This window comes from Anguilla anguilla, chromosome 3 (assembly GCF_013347855.1).
Source record: "Anguilla anguilla isolate fAngAng1 chromosome 3, fAngAng1.pri, whole genome shotgun sequence".
In the NCBI taxonomy this organism is placed as follows: Eukaryota; Metazoa; Chordata; class Actinopteri; order Anguilliformes; family Anguillidae; genus Anguilla; species Anguilla anguilla.
In genome coordinates, this window is record NC_049203.1 from 17,976,456 (window position 1) to 18,001,329 (window position 24,874).

The 24,874-nt window shown below is 38.0% G+C and overlaps 2 protein-coding genes across 4 annotated transcripts; both read right to left on the reverse strand.

The window, feature by feature from the left end:
* Window positions 1–7,592: 7,592 nt before the first annotated feature.
* LOC118222515 (cell surface glycoprotein CD200 receptor 1-like) lies at window positions 7,593–12,826 on the reverse strand. 2 transcript variants are annotated; one of them, XM_035408160.1, is made up of 6 exons: window positions 12,331–12,824; window positions 10,552–10,624; window positions 10,049–10,351; window positions 9,573–9,723; window positions 8,083–8,128; window positions 7,593–7,916 (listed from the first exon to the last, which is right to left on the reverse strand). In XM_035408160.1, exons 1-6 carry the CDS (start codon window positions 12,382–12,384, stop codon window positions 7,893–7,895), a joined length of 651 nt encoding a protein of 216 aa, XP_035264051.1. In that variant the 5' UTR covers window positions 12,385–12,824; the 3' UTR covers window positions 7,593–7,892. The 2 variants fall into 2 exon arrangements, with proteins under 2 accessions (XP_035264051.1, XP_035264050.1); XM_035408159.1 differs by having other exon boundaries at window positions 7,593–8,128; window positions 12,331–12,826.
* A 4,427-nt stretch (window positions 12,827–17,253) lies between these two features.
* Window positions 17,254–22,584, reverse strand: LOC118222350 (cell surface glycoprotein CD200 receptor 1-A-like). Of its 2 annotated transcripts, XM_035407870.1 has the most exons (7): window positions 22,322–22,584; window positions 20,022–20,081; window positions 19,265–19,570; window positions 18,590–18,871; window positions 18,053–18,158; window positions 17,821–17,872; window positions 17,254–17,492 (listed from the first exon to the last, which is right to left on the reverse strand). In XM_035407870.1, exons 1-7 carry the CDS (start codon window positions 22,431–22,433, stop codon window positions 17,400–17,402), a joined length of 1,011 nt encoding a protein of 336 aa, XP_035263761.1. In that variant the 5' UTR covers window positions 22,434–22,584; the 3' UTR covers window positions 17,254–17,399. The 2 variants fall into 2 exon arrangements, with proteins under 2 accessions (XP_035263761.1, XP_035263762.1); XM_035407871.1 differs by lacking the exon at window positions 20,022–20,081.
* Window positions 22,585–24,874: the final 2,290 nt, after the last annotated feature.

Consider the following 24,874-nt stretch of genomic DNA (forward strand, 5'->3'; position numbering starts at 1 on the left):
CCACACGGGGGAGTGTTAAGCCAAAGAAAGCACTTACAGTGCCCTGTGGAATTACGTCTATTCTACCAGTAAGACGTTTTACTTCTTAACCCAATCCAAAGCCAGCAATCAAGTCTATGATGCTGCAAGAATACAGGTCCTCGAGCTTCATGGATAAACATATTATTGAATATATGATTAAACGTAACCTTAAAATAATGTCCCGAGTTGTGCTTACCCTTGATTTATAAAGGTAATTAATAACAAAACAAAAAAAAAAAAAACAGTTGCTCACGTTGATTTTAAGTGCTGTATCTGCATCTTACGCACCTGTGATATATACGTCTCAATCTTCAATTTGAACACCAATAATGCTAGTGCAGCCATGACTGAATAATAGTTTTCTCATACAGCAGGCTATTTGTGACATTTCATCATATCTTACATGGGATCATGATTTTTGCATTCTTCATATGTAAAACATTATCAATTATCAATTAAATTGTATTAATTATTTATGTGTGCACACAGCCAGGGGATTCATGCACAGCCATCAAACGTGCAGTAACTCGACTTAACAGTTCGTAATTAACTTACGTCTAGTGGAAACTTCACGTAGAGATACTGATACTATCATATCCACGTCAAAGGGGGATTTTATAAATAATTACTCAGTCATGGTTTTCTGTGTAAGCCACTATTTAAGATACAATTTGAACATAAGACCATTTTATAAGGCCCCTTGGGCTGCACTACTATTGGGCAGTGGTTCCCAAAACTCTCCTGTTGTACTCCTAACCGGATCCAGGTATTTGATGTGTTCCACCTCAAGCACACCTGATACAACTAATCAAGAGTTTTATTAGTTGTATCAGGTGTTCTTCAGTTTTTATTTGTATAGTGATTTTTACAGAGAACTACCAGAAAGACACGGTGAAAAGAGTAGCAGTGAAAAGAGCAAGAAACAGAGTAAAACAGCAAAAACCAGGCCTGGACCCCCAAAAAGCAAGCACAAGGTAAAAAAAAACTTCCAATGGGGAGAAAAATCTTCAAACGGTGGCGAGAAAAATCTCCCTGAGAAGAAATCTCGGGCAGAGCCTGGTTATTGAGGGGAAGGCCATGCTCCATTGGCCGGCCTGGTGTAAAGTATTAGGAGAATAGAATATAATAAATGACAGAATCACAGAAATTAAAATGGGTTCAGCTGGTTACAGCTGAGGCTATAAACTAAATGGAATAGTAGAGGTCCAAATCGTATAGTATAGTGCGGTTTAGAGGGTCTGGTTAATTCATCTGGAGCTACAGGCTGAATCAAGGCATGAACTGGCGAGGAACAGGGCTGCAGCGGTCCGTGGCCATGGAGTGATTGACAGGGCTGGAGCAATCCTGGGAACTCAGGCAAGGAAACAAGGCTGGAGCGTTTTGTGAACTCAGGACAAAGGAGGGACAAGGAAAAAAGAAACAGCGATTATGAGATTAGGCACTATAAAGATTGTCAACAAAGTAAATGTACTGCAGCCCCAACTCAATTTCAATGTATGCTCTAACCCTGTAGGGATAACTCAGATCAAACATTCATGCAAAAAGGCTGAACTACCAAGTGTGTCAGATCTCTTCAGGCCAGTTTGACACTTCACGCTAGATGAACTGATTTTGTCAGCTCTATAACGGCCTGCTTGACACCTCAGATGTATGTAAACAGCCCACTAACAAGTGCTGCTTAGATTTGATAAGCACGTGCTGTATCTGGTCCTGCTGGTTTGAGTGGAAGTTCTGAAAGTATGCCCTGGCCCACTCAGTAGTCCAGATTAAACTTGACCATTTAACAGGACATAGGACTAGAGGAATGGCTAACTATTGGCTAAAGAGATAAGTTTTAAGTCTACACTTTAAGACAGAGTGTGTCTGAAGCCTGCACATGCATGGGGAGAGGGCTCCATAAAACAGGAACTCTGTAAGAGAAGGCTCCACCCGCCATTGTAGTCTTAGATTATGTATGGAATTTTCACATGACCAGCATCTTGAGAACCAAGTAATCCTGGAGGAGATTAAGGAATAAGTAATTCACTAAGGTATTCTGGAGCCAAACCATTTAAAGCTTTATAAGTTAACAGTCGGATCTTATAGTCAATTCTAAATTTGGACTGGCACTGGACTGATATTTTCCCATTTCTTAGTTCTAGTAAGAACCTTAGCAGCTGCATTCTCTACAAATTGGAGATATTTCAGGGCTGAATTGTTGCAACCAGTCAATGAAACATTACTATAATCAAGCCAGGAGGCTGCAAATGCGTGAACCATTTTTAAGCATCCTGGAGGACTAAAATCTTCCATAATTTAGATATGTTCTTCTGGTGGAAGAAGGCCACTGTAATCACATTATTAATCTGGGTCTGAAAGGAGAGATTTGAATCAAATGTTACACCAAGGTTTTCAATAACTGCAGAGACAGAGAAACCATATGTATTTGGGGAATTTAAAGAGATTTGGAACCTAAGCTTCTCAGTTTTATCAGAATTCAACATGAGGAAACTTTGGGTCATCTAAGCCTTTATGTCTTGAAGATTTGACTAGCAGATCAACTTCACTTGGTTTAAAAGATAAGTAAAGTTGCTTATCATTTGCATAGCTGTGATAGTTAACATCATGTCTGCTTATGATGTTCCCAAGGGGGAGCATGTTCTGAGAAAAGAGCAAAGGACCCAGCATGGATCCTTGAGGTACACCAAAAGTTATGGAATCAACAGATTGAGATCAATCAGCAAGATAAGATTTAAAGCACATTAGGGCTTTCCCAGTGACACCAAGTCTTTTTTCTTGCCTACAGGGGAGAATATGGCAACCTATGGGAACATAGCCAGATAACAATAAGGAATTAATTATATGAAAAAGAGGTTTGCCAAGAAAGGGCAATAGCTCCATAGCGTTGTGGGTATGGATTCAAGAGTACAAGTGGATGATTTAGAAAAAGAAACTAATTTGACTAGTTTGCTCAGAAGCATGGGAGTAAAGGATTCAAGCCTTACCTGCGAGGCAAGTCTGTGATATCAATAAAACTGTCGCTGACTAGTGTGGAGACAGATACATTTTCACTAATTCCAGTTATTTTACTGAAAAAAAAAAAAAAGTCATCACTGTCAGAAGGAGCTGGAATTTGAGGTTTAGTAGGTGCATAATTATTACTCAGATCAACAACTGTTTTAAATAGTCCTTGAGCTTTAAATGTGTGCTTGAGGTGGAACACATCAAATACTTGGGTCCATTAAGGGGATATCCAATAACAGGTTTGGGAGCACTGCTATAGAGAATCTCTGGTCATTAGTCAGTGAAAGGATTGTAACATCACAGATCCATCAGCAAAATAGTCTCATTTAGCTAGATATGACATCACCAGTTAGATTACCAGTATCAAAAATTATTTTAATTTCCAAATTTTGAAATATATAGGATGTAACAATTTCACGTGACAGAAATGTGTTCTTTAAATAAGATTTTTAACATTCAACAGCAACATTATTATTATTATTATTATTATTATTATTATTATTATTATTATTATCATTATTATTATGCAATAACGCACCTGTATGGTGCACATTTAGAATCATACTTCCACAGTGTTCAAACCGTATGATATGAGTACAATTCAGCCAATGGGATTTCTTCATATCTTGCATTTGAAAACATTTAAGATTGCACTATTCCCCATTACAAGAAAATTAAAGCAAATATAAAGGCTAAAATTTTCCTTTTAAAAATACAATATCTTGAACATTAATAATGAATTAAACAAACTGTTGACGGTCCTTCAAATAAAATTTTTGGCTGGACTGCAACAGCGGGGCCAGCCCTACAAACGTGAATGTCTGTGACTGACCGAGTGACTGAGTGATGAAGTTCCACCATTGGTCGGCTGAGTTATGAAGTTACACAATTGGTCGGCCGGAGAGGTCCAGCCGTATATTGTTCAGTCTTGTTCCAGTGCTAATGAGTCTGCTGTCAGTACTGCTCCTGTATTTTCAGTCAAGTAGAAGTGGAACACTCAACAACAGCTCTCTGGGTGGGTGGGAATAAAGCAACAGGAGCAAAAAGTGTGAATCCTCTCTCATGGTTCAAATATTTTGCAGGTGTCATTCTAAGCTGTTAAAAGTGTCACTTCTAACCGCTTAGTCTCATTGTCGTTCTTTGAGTTCAAGTTGCAAAGGACGCACTCTCACATGTAAATTGGACAGTGTTTCTACATCGATGGAGGAAGCAATTTGTGAACTCTCTTCTCCGACTTACTCAAGCATCCTCTCTGCCTCTTTTTAGGGAGTTTAGTTGCCATTTTGGTTTATTCTTTTTTGTTTTAATGAACCCCATTGTCACTTTCGCATGTAGATGCAAAAAAAGGAAAAAAAAAAAAACAACAACTGGCGAGGCTTGGAAAGTTTCTCTGATCTGAGACTTCCAGGCAGTAGATCCAAGCTTCTTTTGCAAAACTGGCTGCTTCTTGCCGCAGTTACTGTCTCCTGGGTTTCTGTAACCTCCAAGTTCTCCACCCACTCCCCCCTCCTCTGTTTCCCTTTCTGGCGTGGGTTCCCGAAAGTCAGCTCTATCATTAGGCCTATTCAATGACTGAATAGCAAGGTGAAAGTAGACTAATTAACACATTTAAAATGTAGTCATGCTGGGCAGGAAGGAGCACATCATCACATTGTTATTCCCACATTTTATTTTGTATTAAGTACAGCACAAGTGTAGACGAAGATACAAAACAATACTGCTTGGAAACTATGCTCTGAAGTGTACCAATCTGAGCCTATCTAAGGAACTAGTGTTGTGATGACTATTTTTTGGTATAACACATTTTTGTAACTTTGTAATGGTGTGCTATCTTGGCCAGGTCTCCCTCGAAAAAGAGATTTTAATCTCAAGTGATTTCCTGGTTAAATAAAGGTTAAATAAATAAATGAATGAATATATAAATAAATAAATAAATAAATAAAATAGCGCCCCCACATGGCCAAATTTCACTGAACTTGGTGCGTGCCCCCTCAGGCCTCATGTCCCTTATGTACTGCAATGTTGAAACATTTGTTTAGGTTGTGGAGTAATCAACATACACATTTTATAGATTTCATGCAACTTCCTGCACCCTTAGGCGCCTTGGCAAAGACGGGCACTAACTTTGGCATCAGTTGCAACAAAGAATTTGAGATAAATGGTTCACTTCCCTGTTTGGTGCCTTCACTTTCAAATTTGTTTGTTTACAGCGGCCACATTGTTTGACCTAGCTTCTATTTTTAAATAACATCTGGTCACAGTACTCTCAAGATGATGCACGGCCAAATTTTGTGGTGATCCGGCAAATGCTCAAGAAAAAGATGCCTTTTAAAGGTTTATCAATGTATTTATTGAAGTGTAGAAGACGATATCTCCCCCATGTTCGAAAACCACTAGTCTATAGGCCTACATCTCATTAAGTCTCATTTTAGCAATCGTATATTGTAATTAAGGTATAGTCTTTGCTGGCTTCTTATGGGAGGGTCAAAACTTTTTTCAGCGTGCTAATTTCCCGACTGGTCTTGAGGAAAAAAAATCTGTGTCCTCATCTAAGGAGACCATGTCAGGACTGAGTAAAAGGGCAGCTGAGTTCAAGACAAGACTGACCATCCAAATTTGGTCTTGAGAACAGTCTTGAGCACTTCTACTTTCTGTATAGGAAATTCATGTTAATATATACCACAGAGAGCCAAGGGGTCTGCAGGTTTTTTGTTGTTTCTCAGCAAATTGATCAATGAAACCAGCTGATTGTACATTTCACCAACTTCACTTTGTACTTGGGCCTATATTACTTGCTGATTTTAAGGTGAAAACAAGCGAACCAACCTGTGACACAAAGAGGTGAACACTGCTTACATAAACAATATGAGCTATGCCAAAAACAGAAGGAAAGATGTCATAAACAGTGTATGCAGTCTTACCCTGCATTCTTTCTGCTTCAGATGTTCTAATTTTCTCAAGTCTCAAATAATGTTTGTACTTTAATATCATCACTCAAACCATAGCAATAAAAATGGACTTACCTTGAACAAAGCCCACAATAACAATTGAAATGAAAGCATAGATGTGTCTTTTGAAAACCATTTTACCTGGTTTCAGCACGGAAACCTGAAAGACAGTGTTTGTTCGCTATCTCACCAAAGTGAGGGGGGACTCCAGGGCGGAAGTGTGGTGGTCTTTCAGTCTGTGTGCACTGGTGTTGGCTGCTATTAGCATATGTCTCGGTGCCTGCAATTTTGCTGGATGTGTAGTGTGTCTCATTAATTATCAGACAATAATGATAGAAAAAACAATACTGCTTGGAAACTATGCTCTGAAGTGTGCCAATCTGAGCCTATCTAAGGAACTGGTGTTGTGATGACTATTTTTTGGCATAACTAATTTTTGTAACTTTGTAATGGTGTGCTATCTTGGCCAGGTCTCCCCTGAAAAAGAGATTTTAATCTCAAGTGATTTCCTGGTTAAATAAAGGTTAAATAAATAAATAAATAAATAAATAAATAAATAAATAAATAAATAAATAAATAAATAAATAAATAAAATAGCGCCCCCACATGGCCAAATTTCACTGAACTTGGTGCGTGCCCCCTCAGGCCTCATGTCCCTTATGTACTGCAATGTTGAAATATTTGTTTAGGTTGTGGAGTAATCAACATACACATTTTATAGATTTCATGCAACTTCCTGCACCCTTAGGCCCCTTGGCAAAGACGGGCACTAACTTTGGCATCAGTTGTAACAAAGAATTTTAGATGAATGTTTCACTTCCCTGTTTGGTGCTGTCATGGTTGTGTTTCTGTCTGTTTTTCCCTGTTGGGCCGCCAGATGGCGTCACTTCTGTTTTGTGTCCTGCTCGTTCCCCTGTTGGTTAATTGTATTACTGCTTTCAATTATTTTATTGTCTTGTTATTTAATCACCGTCCCCACCTGCCTCTCGTTTTCCCTTCCCTCTGGTTTGATTGTTCTTTGAGTTCACCTGTGTCTTGTTACCCCTGTCTATTTAAGTAAGTTCTTTGTCCCCTTGACTCAGGTGCTGGTTCTTTGTGTTTGTTTCCGACTTGTGCTGGTTCCTGAATTGTATTTGTATGTATGTTCTAGCGTTTTATTTGTGTTTCTGAATGTGTTTTGTTTCTGACTTATATGTTTCTACTATGCCTGTGTATTCCCTGTTAAGTAAAGTCTTTGTTAATTTTCCCTTTTTAAGTTTGTGTTTTTTTTCACTCTGCGTTGGTTTCTGTACCTGCGTTGCCCGTCATCTACGGGTCTAATAACACATTATAAACTGGTGTTTGCTGATTCCCTGTTTTAAATTTGGCTTCATTTTAGTTAAATGAATGCCAAAAACTTTATATATAGTATTTGTAATAAATATAATATATATGCAAATCTACCTCTGAGTCGGTTCTGAGTTCACATTACAGAATTTGTTTGTTACAGATGAGGTGTGCTTGTGATGGGCAAATTTAAGGCTTTTTTCTATACACAGATACAGTAGATCATGCAAATTAGATTTACCTTAGGCTAGACACAAAGGTGTCATTCATGGCATCCATGTGGGAAGAGAGAGAGAGAGAGAGAAAGCAAGAGAGACTTTTATTGTTGGAATTAAAATTTTACACCAGTAGGTTAACCTCAGGCATTTTTACTTTAAATGCCACAACAATATTAATGAGCATAGCATAACCATTAGAAAAAAAAAATAACCATTAAAAATGAAAAGTAAAAAAAAGAAAACCCTCATTGCCAACCTGCCAAAGAACCCCCGACACGCCATGTTGTGGGAATGTGGGAAAATTACACAGATTCCTGGGACATGACATCCATTCTTCTTTCTGCAAATGAATGTTCCTTTCTGAGGTCGGACGTCTTTAGCTGCTATAAATCACATGTGTCTGAAAATATTAAAAACAGACAATGCTGTATTAATATTTTTGTCTATGTACAGTAACCATGAGTTTCAAATTTGTACACTAATAGTGAGTACAACATGCTTGTATAGAAGTAATTTGTTCAAAATTCAAAACCATTGGTAATCACTGTAAGCTTTTGTTTCTGTACCTCTTCAGTGGAAAACATTACTCTTTCAGTTGTGCCTGGTTTCTTCCTGTGTGTTAAAAAAAGATTTGTCAGTTCAATTTAGTTGGGTTTAATTAACATGAACACATGACTTCGAATTATGATTAACTGTGAACAACTTAAATATTTTTCTTCACTGACACAATTAGAAATAATTCTCTATTTTTTATTGTACTGACAAAAGTGACTCTTGTATTTGTCCAATAAGTGAAAGTTAAGGACAAATGTTGATTGAATACAAGTCTTCCACCTTCATATAGTTTGCATGGATCTAAATATCTATGTTTGCCAGTCCAAATATAAATAAAATGCAAAATTATTGGGACAGCGGCACAATTGCTGTTTTTTGGCTCTGTACTCCTGCACATTGGATTTGAAATCAAACAGTGAATACGGGGATAAAGTACATACTGTCAGCTTTAATTTATGGGTAGTGAGGCAGGACTGGCCACTGCTCATGTGGTGAACAGACAGAAAAACCAACTGGATGGTTTGGCTTACCACCTTTTACTAGTTCAAAAACACTTAAAACATTAGAAATCGTAAAGAAAAGAAGAAAGAGCCAATCTGACAACCAAGCGCTTCAAAGAAAAAGGAACATAAATCCATGAAAATACTGGCACAAACCCACCACACTGTGAATAGCCCAGCTTTCCCAAACATTGTCCAAACACTCCTTCCATAGGCCTGGAAGCTAGGTCTCTTATAGAACCCATAATTAGGTAATGGGCCACAGCTGATATGATTACAATGAGCCACAGCTGTGGCCATACCCATGTGTAGGGGTAGTGATACCCCCTTGGCAGCTGCACCTCAGTTCCCTTCCTGGCATCACAGGGTATTTACATCCATATTGCGTGATCTGTGTAGGAATTTCATTCCTTTTTAGTATAGTCCCTCCATTTTAGGGGAGCAAACGTAATTGGACAATTGCTGTTTCTTGACCAGCTGTGTGTTGTTGCATCATTAGCTCATACATAAGGAGGCTAGCGAAAGGCCTACCATGGATTCTAGGTATAGAATTAGCATTTGGTGTGTGTTGTTAGGACCAAATAAATGTCAATGCCAGTAAAGCAGGCCATCGTGGGGTAAAAAAATCACCTGATATAATTGTAAATACTCTCAAATTAAAGCTGCCAGTCTGCCCTTTAACCTCATATTGTTTATTTCAACTCTAATGTGCTTGAGTAAGAAATGATAAGCATATTTTCACCAAATAGTTTTACGATCAAAACTGCGTAGCATAAATAATATTATTTTGCCAGCTCATAGTTACGGGTTGGGTTTGCAAACAGAACAGTGACACATTGCATTAAGTAATCTAGCGTTTATAGTATGTTTTTATAATGCTACAAATATGTAGGTCTGTATGACCACAATGAAGTATAACACTTTATACTACATAGATGCAATAAATTCTTACAAATGAAATGAAAAATAATTTGCTGTTGATATACTGTTGATGCTCTTACCTCCCTTTCCTCTGTAGTTTTCTCCTGATGATCACAGAGGAAAGCACAATCAAAGTGAGGAGGGCTACAGAGCCGCACACGCTCCATATTACAGTCCCAGCTGGCGAAGGCCGGTGGTGCTTAGCCTCGGACGTGTTCACATTAGACTCAGCTTTCAGGCGAAAAACCAGCAAAGGCAGAATAATGTCTATTAATTGCAATGTATGACTTGGCCATGCAGCTGCATGTAAATACACTGTAAGTCCAGTTTAATTTACATGTATATTGTTAGCAAATAGTAAATAGAAAGCCATTTCAATCCAAATAAATCCCAAAGAATTAAAATGACAAAAAAAGTGAGCTAATTTTTTCACATTTTTTATAAAGGTCTTTTTCTGGCACTGTTGGCAAATACTTTCGGTAATGTTCAATAAACTATGTGAATGTACTCACTGAATATGCAGCATATAGAGTGCAGAGTATTGCACATACTCTACCTTTCACATTAAAATGTGCAGCCTCAGGTCCATGCAAGGAGACAGTCTCACAAGTGTAATTGCCCTCATCAGATGAGTTGAAGGGGGATATTTGTAAAACCACTCCATCTCCCCTTTGTTGTATTGTTATTCTGGAATCACAGGTGCTGTCTCTTGTAATATTTTTAAATTCCAAAGCCACAAAACAGTCACTTCCATCTCTTCTCTTAACCTCCCACCTCACCAAGATTAATTCATTCCATCTTCTATTTGAGCACAGGAGAGATACATTATTTCCCGTTCCAAAAGTTTTCATTTGAATCCCTGTTTTGCAAAGGCACAAAAAAAGTTGCATCATCAATATCCACTGTGTAGATTTTTCATGGTTATTAAGTTTCAATCTGTCATAGTTACTAAAAGGAAAACGATTGATGTTTATGCAGCTCTTTGCAATATAATATGCCCTTTTGTGTTTTTACAAAATAAGGGAGCTGTCATTTTTGTGTAGACAGTTTTTTTCTTACCTTGAGTGTGTGTGTCTTTTAGATGCAGGGCTACAGTCAACCCAAACAAAATCAGTTCCATGATCCCGTGCACCTGGACAAAAGTGATCAAGTGGAAAGCTTTGAAACTGGCCTCTGATGGTATTGCGCTCTGCTCCATAAAATGCAGTGCTGAGCATTTACACACAAGCACTAATTTACCGCCTAATGAGTGCCAATAATAAACACAGCGCTTACTCATATTGATGCAAAACCTTCCTGTGGTTTCACATACAGTATTCAGCTCTATTCAGCTGCTACAGGAACTGTGCACAGCTGCAGAACAGCACGTAGCATACACTGTAGCTGACAGTGTGATGTAAGCAATCAATGTAATGTTAACTTAATGAATTTGTATTGCTGCAGAACAGCATGTAGCATGTGCTGTAACTGACAATGTAACATAAACCCAATGTTATGTAAACTTAAGAATGAAACTGTATTGCTGCAGAACACCATGTAGCGTACACTGTAACTGGCAATGGAATGTACAGTAAACTGATCATGTAATGCAAATGCACTGTACACTTAAGGGCAAATTTATTTTGGTGTATGGATTTTCTCCATGGCGTAATTTTAAAAAACAGGAAGTAATATACATGTAAAGAAATGTGTCCCAAACCAGAAGGTGTTTCTCACAACCACGAGACACACAGTTAAATCAGAAGCAGAAGTGTGCTGTGAACAGAAGGACCCCGCAGGTTTCACTGAGCTCTGTCCAAAGATGATGGTCTAATCTTTGTACGACATTGAAAATTGATGTACCAAAGTAACAATATTGTCAATTTAAAAATAAGGGCTTTGCAAGAAAAGAAAGCGTTTTTTGGCCCTGGGCATGGGTGTGCTGTACTCAGTGTAAAAATGACGGGAGCAAAATAAACTAGGAGGATGGACTGTTTAGTTCACTGAAATCACCAGAATCATCGCTGCATCATGTAGGTGCTGGACCATACAAATGGGGCCCAGCTTACATATTGTAGCAATCCTGACTGTTAGACAGAGTAACTTCACTAGGAGGAGTATTATATCAGGACATTCCACCTCAACAACGGGTCTGTCCTTTTGTTTAACAAGGAACAGCATAGCACTGTGGACTGTGAGAATAGAGCTTGGTTCCCAAGCTCTTTGCTTCCTTGAGAATCCTCCAATTGCCATGATATCACTAATTCTACACAACCGGATATTCATTGATGCAATTCAGAAGCACTGTGTGCATTGACTACCACAGTTGTCATCCAGCTTCTGGTTACCTGACTACCACCCCCACTGCTCCACGAAGCCCCCCCAAAACCCCCCACCCCCCACACTACTGCAGGATTGTTAACACAAAGCACAAACAGCCTCAAAAAGTGAAGGCTCTAAGAGAAAAGGACTAAAGATTTGAATATGTTATAAGGCATTTAAGATGTGGACCATGGAAGATATTTTGTACCAAGGTCTCTCAACAATGTCAGTAGTCACACTTGGATATTTGTCAAGCTAATTATCATTCACAGACCAGCACTTCAGTACTGCTTTAGAATTATTAAAGGAATCCATAATCTCTCACGGTTTTCTGTAGTCACCACAGTGATATTGACACAATAGAAATAAAGTCATTTTGATTTTGCTTCCATTTCATTTAATCTATTTTATCAGAAGCCGCCCTTTCAAATGAGGCTGTAAAAAACATAAAATAGACAGCTGACCACCAAGCATAGGTTTCAGATTCAAAACTTTTAAATATAATTTCTTTTTTGGTCTTTAGATATTCAGACTCACCTTACTGATCGTGAGCGTGAGGCTTGAGCGAGCAGTGATGTGTAACAGCATCATCAGAGCTTTACAGGGGCAAATTAAGAAGTGATGAGACCTCAATGCGTTCTTTTACTGCCTTGTTCTTTTTTTTCTTCTTTGTTTCTATTAAAGAGAAGCAGAAGTTTCCTGAGCTCAGCAGTTGTGAAACCTGCTTGAAATGTAGGTTAACAGTCTGCAATGGTTTTTGTCGCTAAGAATGTCTCAGGTTAAGACCGTCTCGACTTAGGCACAGTACAAAGAAACACTCATCTTAGAAAACTGAAATATATGGGAATAACAAAAAAGTTGAAAGGAAATGTTAGAACTATGCAAAAAAATAACTTAAAAAACAATTCAAAAAGATGATTGCATCATAAGCAATTGCAGTGTCTGAACAATGCAGCCAACCGTGGACTGCCAAAGTCAAATCACATAAATTGCAGTATTTAGTTCATACTTTTATCCAGGGGGACCTACATCAATACATTTTTAACCTAGGCTACAATCCATTTATACAGCTAGATATGTTATTGAAGCAATTCAGGGAAGGTACCATGCTCAAGGGTACAGCAGCAAGGCCCTATCTGGGAATCCAACCCACAAGTTCCAAGATCATTCAAGATAGATCCCAGTTCCATAAGACTCCTTACAAAGCATTGAAATATGGCATGCATTGTAAACAATTTTGTTTCCATTTTTAAAGTCATTTCCTGCCAGTATGACCCTCCACCACACGGGGGAGTGTTAAGCCAAAGAAAGCACTTACTGTGCCCTGTGGAATTACGTCTATTCTACCAGTAAGACGTTTTACTTCTTAACCCAATCCAAAGCCAGCAATCAAGTCTATGATGCTGCAAGAATACAGGTCCTCGAGCTTCATGGATAAACATATTATTGAATATATGATTAAACGTAACCTTAAAATAATGTCCCGAGTTGTGCTTACCCTTGATTTATAAAGGTAATTGATAACAAAACAAAAAAAAAACAGTTGCTCACGTTGATTTTAAGTGCTGTATCTGCATCTTACGCACCTGTGATATATAAGTCTCAATCTTCAATTTGAACACCAATAATGCTAGTGCAGCCATGACTGAATAATAGTTTTCTCATACAGCAGGCTATTTGTGACATTTCATCATATCTTACATGGGATCATGATTTTTGCATTCTTCATACCTAAAACATTATCAATTATCAATTAAATTGTATTAATTATTTATGTGTGCACACAGCCAGGGGATTCATGCACAGCCATCAAACGTGCAGTAACTCGACTTAACAGTTCGTAATTAACTTGCGTCTAGTGGAAACTCCATGTAGAGATACTGATACTATCATATCCACGTCAAAGGGGGATTTTATAAATAATTACTCAGTCATGGTTTTCTGTGTAAGCCACTATTTAAGATACAATTTGAACATAAGACCATTTTATAAGGCCCCTGGGGCTGCACTACTATTGGGCAGTGGTTCCCAAAACTCTCCTGGTGTACTCCTAACCGGATCCAGGTATTTGATGTGTTCCACCTCAAGCACACCTGATACAACTAATCAAGAGTTTTATTAGTTGTATCAGGTGTTCTTCAGTTTTTATTCGTATAGTGCTTTTTACAGAGAACTACCAGAAAGACACAGTGAAAAGAGTAGCAGTGAAAAGAGCAAGAAACAGAGTAAAACAGCAAAAACCAGGCCTGGACCCCCAAAAAGCAAGCACAAGGTAAAAAAAAACTTCCACTGGGGAGGAAAATCTTCAAACGGTGGCGAGAAAAATCTCCCTGAGAAGAAATCTCGGGCAGAGCCTGGTTATTGAGGGGAAGGCCATGCTCCATTGGCCGGCCTGGTGTAAAGTATTAGGAGAATGGAATATAATAAATGACAGAATCACAGAAATTAAAATGGGTTCAGCTGGTTACAGCTGAGGCTATAAACTAAATGGAATAGTAGAGGTCCAAATCGTATAGTATAGTGCGGTTTAGAGGGTCTGGTTAATTCATCTGGAGCTACAGGCTGAATCAAGGCATGAACTGGCAAGGAACAGGGCTGCAGCGGTCCGTGGCCATGGAGTGATTGACAGGGCTGGAGCAATCCTGGGAACTCAGGCAAGGAAACAAGGCTGGAGCGTTTTGTGAACTCAGGACAAAGGAGGGACAAGGAAAAAAGAAACAGCGATTATGAGATTAGGCACTATAAAGACTGTCAACAAAGTAAATGTACTGCAGCCCCAACTCAATTTCAATGTATGCTCTAACCCTGTAGGGATAACTCAGATCAAACATTCGTGCAAAAAGGCTGAACTACCAAGTGTGTCAGATCTCTTCAGGCCAGTTTGACACTTCACGCTAGATGAACTGATTTTGTCAGCTCTATAACGGCCTGCTTGACACCTCAGATGTATGTAAACAGCCCACTAACAAGTGCTGCTTAGATTTGATAAGCACGTGCTGTATCTGGTCCTGCTGGTTTGAGTGGAAGTTCTGAAAGTATGCCCTGGCCCACTCAGTAGTCCAGATTAAACTTGACCATTTAACAGGACATAGGACTAGAGGAATGGCTAACTATTGGCTAAAGAGATAAGTTTTAAGTCTACACTTTAAGACAGAGTGTGTCTGAAGCCTGCACATACATGGGGAGAGGGTTCCATAAAACAGGAACTTTGTAAGAGAAGGCTCCACCTCCCATTGTAGTCTTAGATTATGCATGGAATTTTCACATGACCAGCATCTTGAGAACCAAGTAATCTTAGAGGAGAGTAAGGAATAAATAATTCACTAAGGTATTCTGGAGCCAAACCATTTAAAGCTTTATAAGTTAACAGTCGGATCTTATAGTCAATTCTAAATTTGGACTGGCACTGGACTGATATTTTTCCATTTCTTAGTTCTAGTAAGAACCTTAGCAGCTGCATTCTCTACAATATTTCAGAGATATTTCAGGGCTGAATTGTTGCAACCAGTCAATGAAATATATAATCAAGCCAGGAGGCTGCAAATGCATGAACCATTTTTTAAGCATCCTGGAGGAATAACATCTTCCATAATTTAGATATGTTCTTCTGGTGGAAGAAGGCCACTCTAATGACATTATTAATCTGGGTCTGAAAGGAGAGATCTGAATCAAATGTTACACCAAGGTTTTCAATAACTGCAGAGACAGAGAAACTATATATATTTGGGGAATTTAAAGAGATTTGGAACCTAAGCATCTCAGTTTTATCAGAATTCAACATGAGGAAACTTTGGGTCATCCAAGCCTTTGTGTCTTGAAGATTTGACTAGCAGATCAACTTCACTTGGTTTAAAAGATAAGTAAAGTTGCTTATCATTTGCATAGCTGTGATAGTTAACATCATGTCTGCTTATGATGTTCCCAAGGGGGAGCATGTTCTGAGAAAAGAGCAAAGGACCCAGCATGGATCCTTGAGGTACACCAAAAGTTATGGAATTAACAGATTGAGATCAATCAGCAAGATAAGATTTAAAGCACATTAGGGCTTTCCCAGTGACACCAAGTCTTTTTTCTTGCCTACAGGGGAGAATATGGCAATCTATGGGAACATAGCCAGATAACAATAAGGAATTAATTATATGAAAAAGAGCTTTAAATGTGTGCTTGAGGTGGAACACATCAAATACTTGGGTCCATTAAGGGGATATCCAATAACAGGTTTGGGAGCACTGCTATAGAGAATCTCTGGTCATTAGTCAGTGAAAGGATTGTAACATCACAGATCCATCAGCAAAATAGTCTCATTTAACTAGATATGACATCACCAGTTAGATTACCAGTATCAAAAATTATTTTAATTTCCAAATTTTTAAATATATAGGATGTAACAATTTCACGTGACAGAAATGTGTTCTTTAAATAAGATTTTTAACATTCAACAGCAACATTATTATTATTATTATTATTATTATTATTATTATTATTATTATTATTATTATTATTATTATTATTATCATTATTATTATGCAATAACGCACCTGTATGGTGCACATTTAGAATCATACTTCTACAGTGTTCAAACCGTATGATATGAGTACAATTCAGCCAATGGGATTTATTCATATCTTGCATTTGAAAACATTTAAGATTGCACTATTCCCCATTACAAGAAAATTAAAGCAAATATAAAGGATAAAATTTTCCTTTTAAAAATACAATATCTTGAATATAATGAATTAAACAAACTGTTGACGGTCCTTCAAATAAAATTTTTGGCTGGACTGCAACAGCGGGGCCAGCCCTACAAACGTGAATGTCTGTGACTGACCGAGTGACTGAGTGATGAAGTTCCACCATTGGTCGGCTGAGTTATGAAGTTACACCATTGTAACCATATTAGGTTTTGACCTGGTCTTGTTCCAGGGCTAATGAGTCTGCTCTTCCTTTTTTGGACAAATTGTTGTGCTGTCAGTACTGCTCCTGTATTTTCAGTCAAGTAGAAGTGAAACACTCAACAACAGCTCTCTGGGTGGGTGGGAATAAAGCAACAGGAGCAAAAAGTGTGAATCCTCTCTCATGGTTCAAATATTTTGCAGGTGTCATTCTAAGCTGTTAAAAGTGTCACTTCTAACCGTTTAGTCTCATTGTCATTCTTTGAGTTCAAGTTGCAAAGGACGCACTCTCACATGTAAATTGGACAGTGTTTCTACATTGATGGTGGAAGCAATTTGTGAACTCTCTTCTCCGACTTACTCAAGCATCCTCTCTGCCTCTTTTTAGGGAGTTTAGTTGCCATTTTGGTTTATTCTTTTTTGTTTTAATGAACCCCATTGTCACTTTCGCATGTAGATGCAAAAAAAAAAAAAAAAAAAAAAAAAACAACTGGCGAGGCTTGGAAAGTTTCTCTGATCTGAGACTTCCAGGCAGTAGATCCAAGCTTCTTTTGCAAAACTGGCTGCTTCTTGCCGCAGTTACTGTCTCCTGGGTTTCTGTAACCTCCAAGTTCTCAACCCACTCCCCCCTCCTCTGTTTCCCTTTCTGTCTTTTTGCGGTAGGTGTCTGTCGGTGCGGACCGTGCTCGTGGCGTGGGTTCCCGAAAGTCAGCTCTAGGCGTTGCAGAGTTCAGCTGAGGAGTTGTAAATGGAGTTGATGCGCTGTACGTAGCTGGCGTAGGGCTCAACCTCCTCCACATCCTGTGCCTGAATGAAAAAACAACTTGTTAAAAAGCTAAACGCTTTCCCTCAACAGTGCAACTTTTATTTTAATATAATTTCTGAGCAATTTATACCACCCTCCCTCATCATCGCTTATGACCACTCTATACCTAGGCCAAGGGTCCAAACATCATTGGCCCACAACTATCACGGATCTCGTTCCAGTGAATTTTACGGTTTCTGAACATGTCAAACTGTTTTTTGAATAAATAAATTGTGAGTCACAGTTTCCTTTATACTAAATACAGACACATTGTGGAGTGAAGTTCTTGCACAATAAGAGTGTTTTGTGTTTCTCCTGGTCAGTACTTACCTGTGGTGTTTTGGGTGGAGGAGGAGCAGGAATATTGGATTTCCAGCAATTTCTGTTAAAATATAAGAATAGCTGAGTACATGAAAAACCATTAACAGCAACATGATGGTTAAACTGTTCATTTTAAACATATCTCTCTCATGGTATTACTTATATTACTGAGAACACCAACAAAGTGAGGAAACATCTAAACCCTGAGTGATGTTAGAAAATTTGATTAAAACTGTCATACCTCAGTTTAGCGAGATGCTTTCTTGTGATGTAAAATCCAGTCAGAATGGCTGCTATGAAACTGATGGACCCCAATGGAATTATTATCCAAAACCATTTGAAGTCTTCTACAGATGGGAGAAATCAAGCAGAATCACAGTATCTTAAGGAACAACTTGAGCATGAGCATCTGTTACATTTTTTTTTTTTTTTGTTTTGTTTTTACATTTCTGATGAAGGGTTATTGTCCCCAAGACATCACTTGATTGTTGTTATGGGCTTGGCTGTGCAATACCTTTGTTTATTTGTACAACACCATTGATATATTTACATCTCAATTTAGGCTCTTTTGGACTGAATGATGGACAAATTATCTGAAAATTCTCCAGGCATTTGGGTAGGAAGTATAAATGTGGAAAAATGTACTTCAGTGACCATAGTGAACAGTGAAATGCTTCTCTCCCCAGCTGGGGTGGGTGATGATGCAGCTCAGGTTGTCAGCAGGAACATCCACTAGTAACAATGACCTGTGTGGCCTCTAAACCAGAAATTACTGTACCTTCATGGTTTAATGCTAGAATCCGTTCAGTGTGACCCTCTGTCCAGCTGGGGTGGGTGATGATGCAGCTCAGGTTGTCAGCAGGAACATGGTCAGGGAGGATCAGTCTGCTCTCCACAGTGAAGGAGCCGTCTGTATTATTTTTGGAAGTCTGAGTCACACTGGAGTTCCACGCGTTTCTCCAGGAGATGGAGGCAGCTGGTTTACCACCAATAGCTGAACAGACAGCCTCTCTCTTACCATCCCTGATGATAACCAGTCTGGTGAATATCTGTGGGGAAACTGGAAGAACCAAAAAATGAGCTGATTGCAGAATTTTCTTTAAACTTACTACATTTTTATATACACAATGCAAAAAATGGTAAATGGTCTCTAGATGCCAAAACTGAATGTATAATCATCTTTGACCCAATTAATGGTTATATAGTTTTATTAATACACTGTCTACAAAAATAAATGGATAGACATCAAGCCTAATTAAATGTAACATAGCAGTTTGTCCCTCACTCTGTATAACATTCCATTAAGTAGCCTATCATATGGGAAATTCAAATAAAAAATTTTTTTTATCTGAAGTGAATAAGTGCCATGTAGCTTTCATCTTGAAATGCATAAACTGATTCTTTCAAAATGACTGCAGGATTCAACATTCAAGTAGATGAAGTGGTCTCTTACCTATGGCAGATACAGTGATTTCTGCTATGAGACTTGCACCTTGAAATGCAGTTTCACACCTATAAATTCCTATATCTGTGACTTTAAAAATAGGAATGTGCAAGTAGGATTCCCCATTAGATGTGTTGCGCATGACTTTTCCATCCAAACACGTGTCATGAGGAGGTTTGTCTGTGCTAGCTGCTATTGTGCAGTGGTTTCCATTTCTAGGGATCCTCCAGGTGGTGTAGAACATCTCGGTCCATGTCTTATTTGTACATGTGAGATTAACACTCTTGCCAATGGTATATTTTTCATTCCTGTGGTCTGCAAATGGAGAAGAATCAATAACTAAGCACATTTTTGTAATCACTTAGTAAAATACGCTGATAACAGAAAACCATTCATGAATCACAACATGCTACATGTAATCAAAACAGTAACACTGGTCACCTGATACAAAACTCACCAAAAAGTGACTGCGGAGAAAAATGTAACTTTTACTCTTATATAATTCATGGTATAAACCCTTATGCAAATTATGTTTGTGATACAGGATTTAACTGACATTCAAGATTTTTAAATAATATTCTCCATAATCTATTATATACTTTCATATCAAGTGAACAGTGTTACCGCCTGACATTCTGACAAAGACAAGAATTTATCTGACAACGTTCCATTCAAGTGGAAAGAAATCAATTTCATATGAATCCATATTTGGTGGCAGCAGAAACAGTGCTCTTGAAGACAGTGGTTGTTAGAAAAAGATAATTACCAGTAAAGAGAGGTTTTGTGGTAGTATGAGTGCCAGGGGAAGTAGTAGTGGAATTAGTTCCTGAAGGAGTGATCAGAATTATGCAGCATTAATAATGTGGCATGCAAATGAAAATGAAAAAATATTATTATTATGTATATTAGTATAAAAACACATGCACATGCACACCACACACACACACACACACACACACAGTGAGGCCATGCAAATTAAAATGAAACAATATCATTATCATGTATATTAGTATAAAAAACACATGCACATGCATACGTACACACACACACAAACAGTGGGGCCGTGCAAATTAAAATGAAACAATATCATTATTATGTATATTAGTATAAAAACACATGCACATGCACACCACACACACACACATAAACAGCAATGACAGTTATGAGTTAAAACATAATAAAATTATAATCATATAAAATTGTTAGAGAGAGAAAGAACATTGTACATTACACCTTTATTTGTTGCATTTCTGCTATTGTGTTTTCTGGTATGCTAGAAAAACATTATTCAATTAGACAATGAACCTTAGTCGTATAATTTTTCATCCTACAGACCTTATGAGTGTTTTTAAGGATAAAAAAATCCTTTAAGTGATGCCCAGTATGAGACTGTTCATAGTTTAGTTTAGACTGTTCATAGTTAGTCAAGTTTTCATGAAGTTTCCATGAGACCTAGTTCAATCATTCATCAACCTCAATGTTTGATTTTCTTTTAATTAAGAATATAAAAATTTGCTCTCAAACATTCACTTTCCAAAGATATTAAATTTCACAATTCAACCCCCCCCCCCCCACTCTCAAATTTACTTTGACAACCTGAATGGTATTAAATATGTATAACAATCACCTATAATTGATCAGTGACTGATCTCCATTGACAAATTTTTTATTTTTATTTTTTTTTGTTTAGCTGCGCTGTGCTTTCATGGATTTTCAGGATGAGACCTGACTTTCAAATTCATGGCTTTTCACACAAATTTTGCTTTAAGCAAAATGCATTATCTAAACATGTACAGCCACTGTCACAGACACTGACTACTTAACTTCAGATGTTACTCTGAGCATAGAAAATACCAAGAAAATCTCTTGAGAGGTTTGATTTAATAGACAAATTAAAATAGGTAAAAATTTGTTTTGCAGTTGCCTGTGTAAGAGGAGTGCTTCCACATATTGTGAAATTATTTGGCTTTTTACAAGATGATTATTTTCAACTTTACAGCCTGGAAAACATGACATTACAGACACTCTTATCTGGAAAAGAGTATCTCTTTTAAGTTAAGTGCCGTGCTCAATGGTACTACCATTATACAAAATTGCTGATACAGAATGCTGTGGATAAGCCAAGGTGAAGCACATATTCCATGAATACTTTGTGTACGAATATTAATGACATTAAAAACAACATTGTTGTGTTGTGTAATTTTCCAACACTAAGTGCCTAATCGCCCTCCTACTGACCACTGTACAGTAAGAAAGGGCTTTTACATTCCTCTGTTGTCGTATATGTGTGTGTGTGTGTGTGTGTGTGTACACCCTGGGGTTAAACCATTTTATCAGTATGAATACAGCAGAAACCACACAGCCATGGATAAGTGGAGAGAGCGCTGCTATTTATATGCCACAGATAATGTTTTGTAAATTAGAAAAGAATGTGTGTTTAAAAAAGAAAAGAAGAATCATCAGTCCTAACATAGGGAGTGTGCTACCCCCAATTCAAAAATGTTTTTCCATATCATGATTCATGTTGCTCTTTCCTAATGAGGGCAACGCCTGCAGCGGCATCTCCCTGAGAAACGTGTTCCATGATGTGTTGGACAAGATGAAACACCAATTCGCACAATTACTTTTAATGCATCACTCAAAATGATATGAAACTAGATATTTAAAGAGATACTCTCTCATTAGATTGTGTACACATACTGCAGTGCCAACAATAGCAGCCATGGATACAGTGTAACATATCATGTTTGTATTACAAGTAATAAAATACGCTTGCTTTTGTCAATAAATGAACGGATAATTACCAGTATGCCAATTGTACCAATACAATCTCCCCAATGACAATGTAATAGAAATAGAACAGAAATATAGTATAGGAGTGAGATAACCAAAAATATATGAAGAAACAATTACACATTCAAGTACACAAAAACATGTGTGTAAATAGGCAGATATTATACAAGGGAAGCTTTTCAAACAGACCTTAAACAATAAAGTGGAAAATACATCATCTACCTCAGAAACAGAAGAATAAACATAAATGACAGCTTACTTAATTCAACATACCTGTGTTTTGGGCCAGGTTACAGGAGGCAGAAAGTGCCATCACCAGGGAAATGGTGACAAGAATTCTTTGACTATCCATGTTCCCCTCAGGGGCTCCTGGGGTGTATGGCATTTGGATGCACGTGTGGTGTGTGAGTACTGCTCTGACCTGGCATACGTCTCCCAGAATCCCCTGGCTGCCACTTTTTGCACGTCTCTAAGGAACTAATGAGGCACCCTCATCTCCTTCTCCCACACACAAGACAAATAGCTGACTCTCAACTTCCTGTCACCTCAGCAACTCTTACCACTTAGGTCATGTGACTACCCCCCACCCCCTCTGTTTGCCAGACTGGAGCTGTAGCATCGGTTTCTCTGTCACAAAGCAAGTGATTTTCAAGCATAGAAAAGCACCGCTAGCAACAACAAGCAAGCTGTTGAAATAAAAACTAAAACAATCCTTGTTAAAAAAAAGTAATAAAAGCACTAGGCTATTCTGTCATATCTGTGCCTCCTGGGTGGTTCTGCTGTGATATCCTCAGTCTGAAATGCACTCCATTGTTATTTCCATTGTTATTTGCAGCCAAAGGCAATGATGAACTAAAACAATTTTCAATCAGTTCAACAATACCGAATGACAAAAAAGGATGGGTCCACGACATTCGATACAAACATCAACCTGAGCTTTACCTAAGAGGAGTTATCATAGTTAACTAATCCCAAACCTAGTCTTTGGCAAGTGATGAAGCACTTCCTGGCTTAAATTGGCATTTGCCATTTCGAAGACATGCTCAAAATAGTTTCCTTTGTGTCTCTTTTGTTCTTTTGTTCTTTGTTCTGAGGAGGAAGTACGTTGCTACTGCACTAGAAATGTGTAGGGTAAGATCCCCAAAACTACCTGTCTCGGTCTTTTTATCTTTTGCTCTTACAAGTTTAAAAAATCTTATTCTGCACTGTGTAATCTAGCACAAGAAACACATGCTCATTTCACATAACAAAGGTTTTAAAACGAAAATGTGTCTTTTGTGTTATTTATTTGTTTACTTTTTTGGATAAATCAATGGTCCCCATAAGCATTGTAGCATTGGCACCTTGCCCAGTCTACTAACTTGACCAAATGGTTGAGAGTCTCTCAGAAATCCTGTTATAAGTTCTAGATGGATCCAAATAGGCCAGGGTGTGGATTCAGAAAACTTTGAATCCTACTTATGAATACATAAGTTACATTTTTCCAAATACATGCTGAGTCCAAGTAAACCAGCAAAATATGCCAGTGAAGAAAAAAAGGCACTTTAGCATTTAATTGAATCAACGTTACGGGAAATATGTGTTGACTTAATTCTGCCTTATGCGTTCTTCCATTACTCATACACATTGCGAGTGACACACATTCCCGGTAAATGGTTGCAACTGCCATTTAGACAGCTATTCCAGGTGAGAAGCCAGTGCAGACCACAGTAAGCAGTAAGCAGACAACAAAATTGCATGCATGCCTCTTTGAAAACCTCAACTGATCTCTTAACAGTCCAATCAGCAATAAGGGTACTGTTAATTTCAAAAGCGCTTACTAAGACACACATAGCCTTAATCTGAACACTGGCCTGGCTTCCTGCGACGTCTGTGAGCGTGAGAGAGCAGCTTTGACATCGGTTTGGATTTCAGTCCATCAGTGATCATTGTTCATGGAGTTTTTCTTTTTAATGAATGATTTTTACATCTTTTTTTCACAGCAGCATCACCACTAACAGCAAGGCGAAAAGCTTAGTATCATCTATTAAATCTGCCCCAAAATGTAATCTTTATAACAGTGAGTCTTAAGTCTTAAGTCTTAAAGGCCTTTTAATAAAGAGCAGCTCAGTAGACAGTAGCTCAGGAAGCAGCTTCTGGTTTCGTCCGCTCTGAATCATGAAAGATAACCTTTTAAGGAGGTGAAAACACTGCATTCTGGAGTATAGACTGATACTATTGCAGTAGCAATTGTAGTAAAAGCAAAAACCAAACTGGGAAAGTAGCACCAACGAAACCCATGCACACTGATATAAGGTATTTTAATTGAAAATGAAAGCTTTACGTTTGGCACGGTTTAAAAGAAGTTATTAGCCATAGACGCATATCAGCAGTTGTATGTAGGGTATGATATTTGCTTGTGCTTGACTTAGTTTTTCATTTTCCATTTTCTATTTCCATTGGTGTTTCAGGATTAAAACATAAACTCTGTCTGTTCTTCTTCTGAGAGTTAACATTGTTTAATAGCTGTTACATAACTTCATTTTTTTAAATGCAAAAAGAGTAAGGCCTTGCATCTAATGTGGTATTCTGAGACATTGTTATAAAATGGGTACAATATGGGTTGACAACTCTTGCCCTGTTGTTGCCTAAGATGTGTTTGGGCATTGTGCCATCAAAAACCCCTAACTACAAAATTGGATTAGCTATTTCACTTGGGGAAAAGTCAGTCAACTCAGTTGATGGACTTGGAACACGTGTCAATTTTCACTCCAGAATATACTATATGTTCTTCATTGGGTTCTGAGGTGATGACTGGGAAGTCCACACCATATAGATAGACTAGCA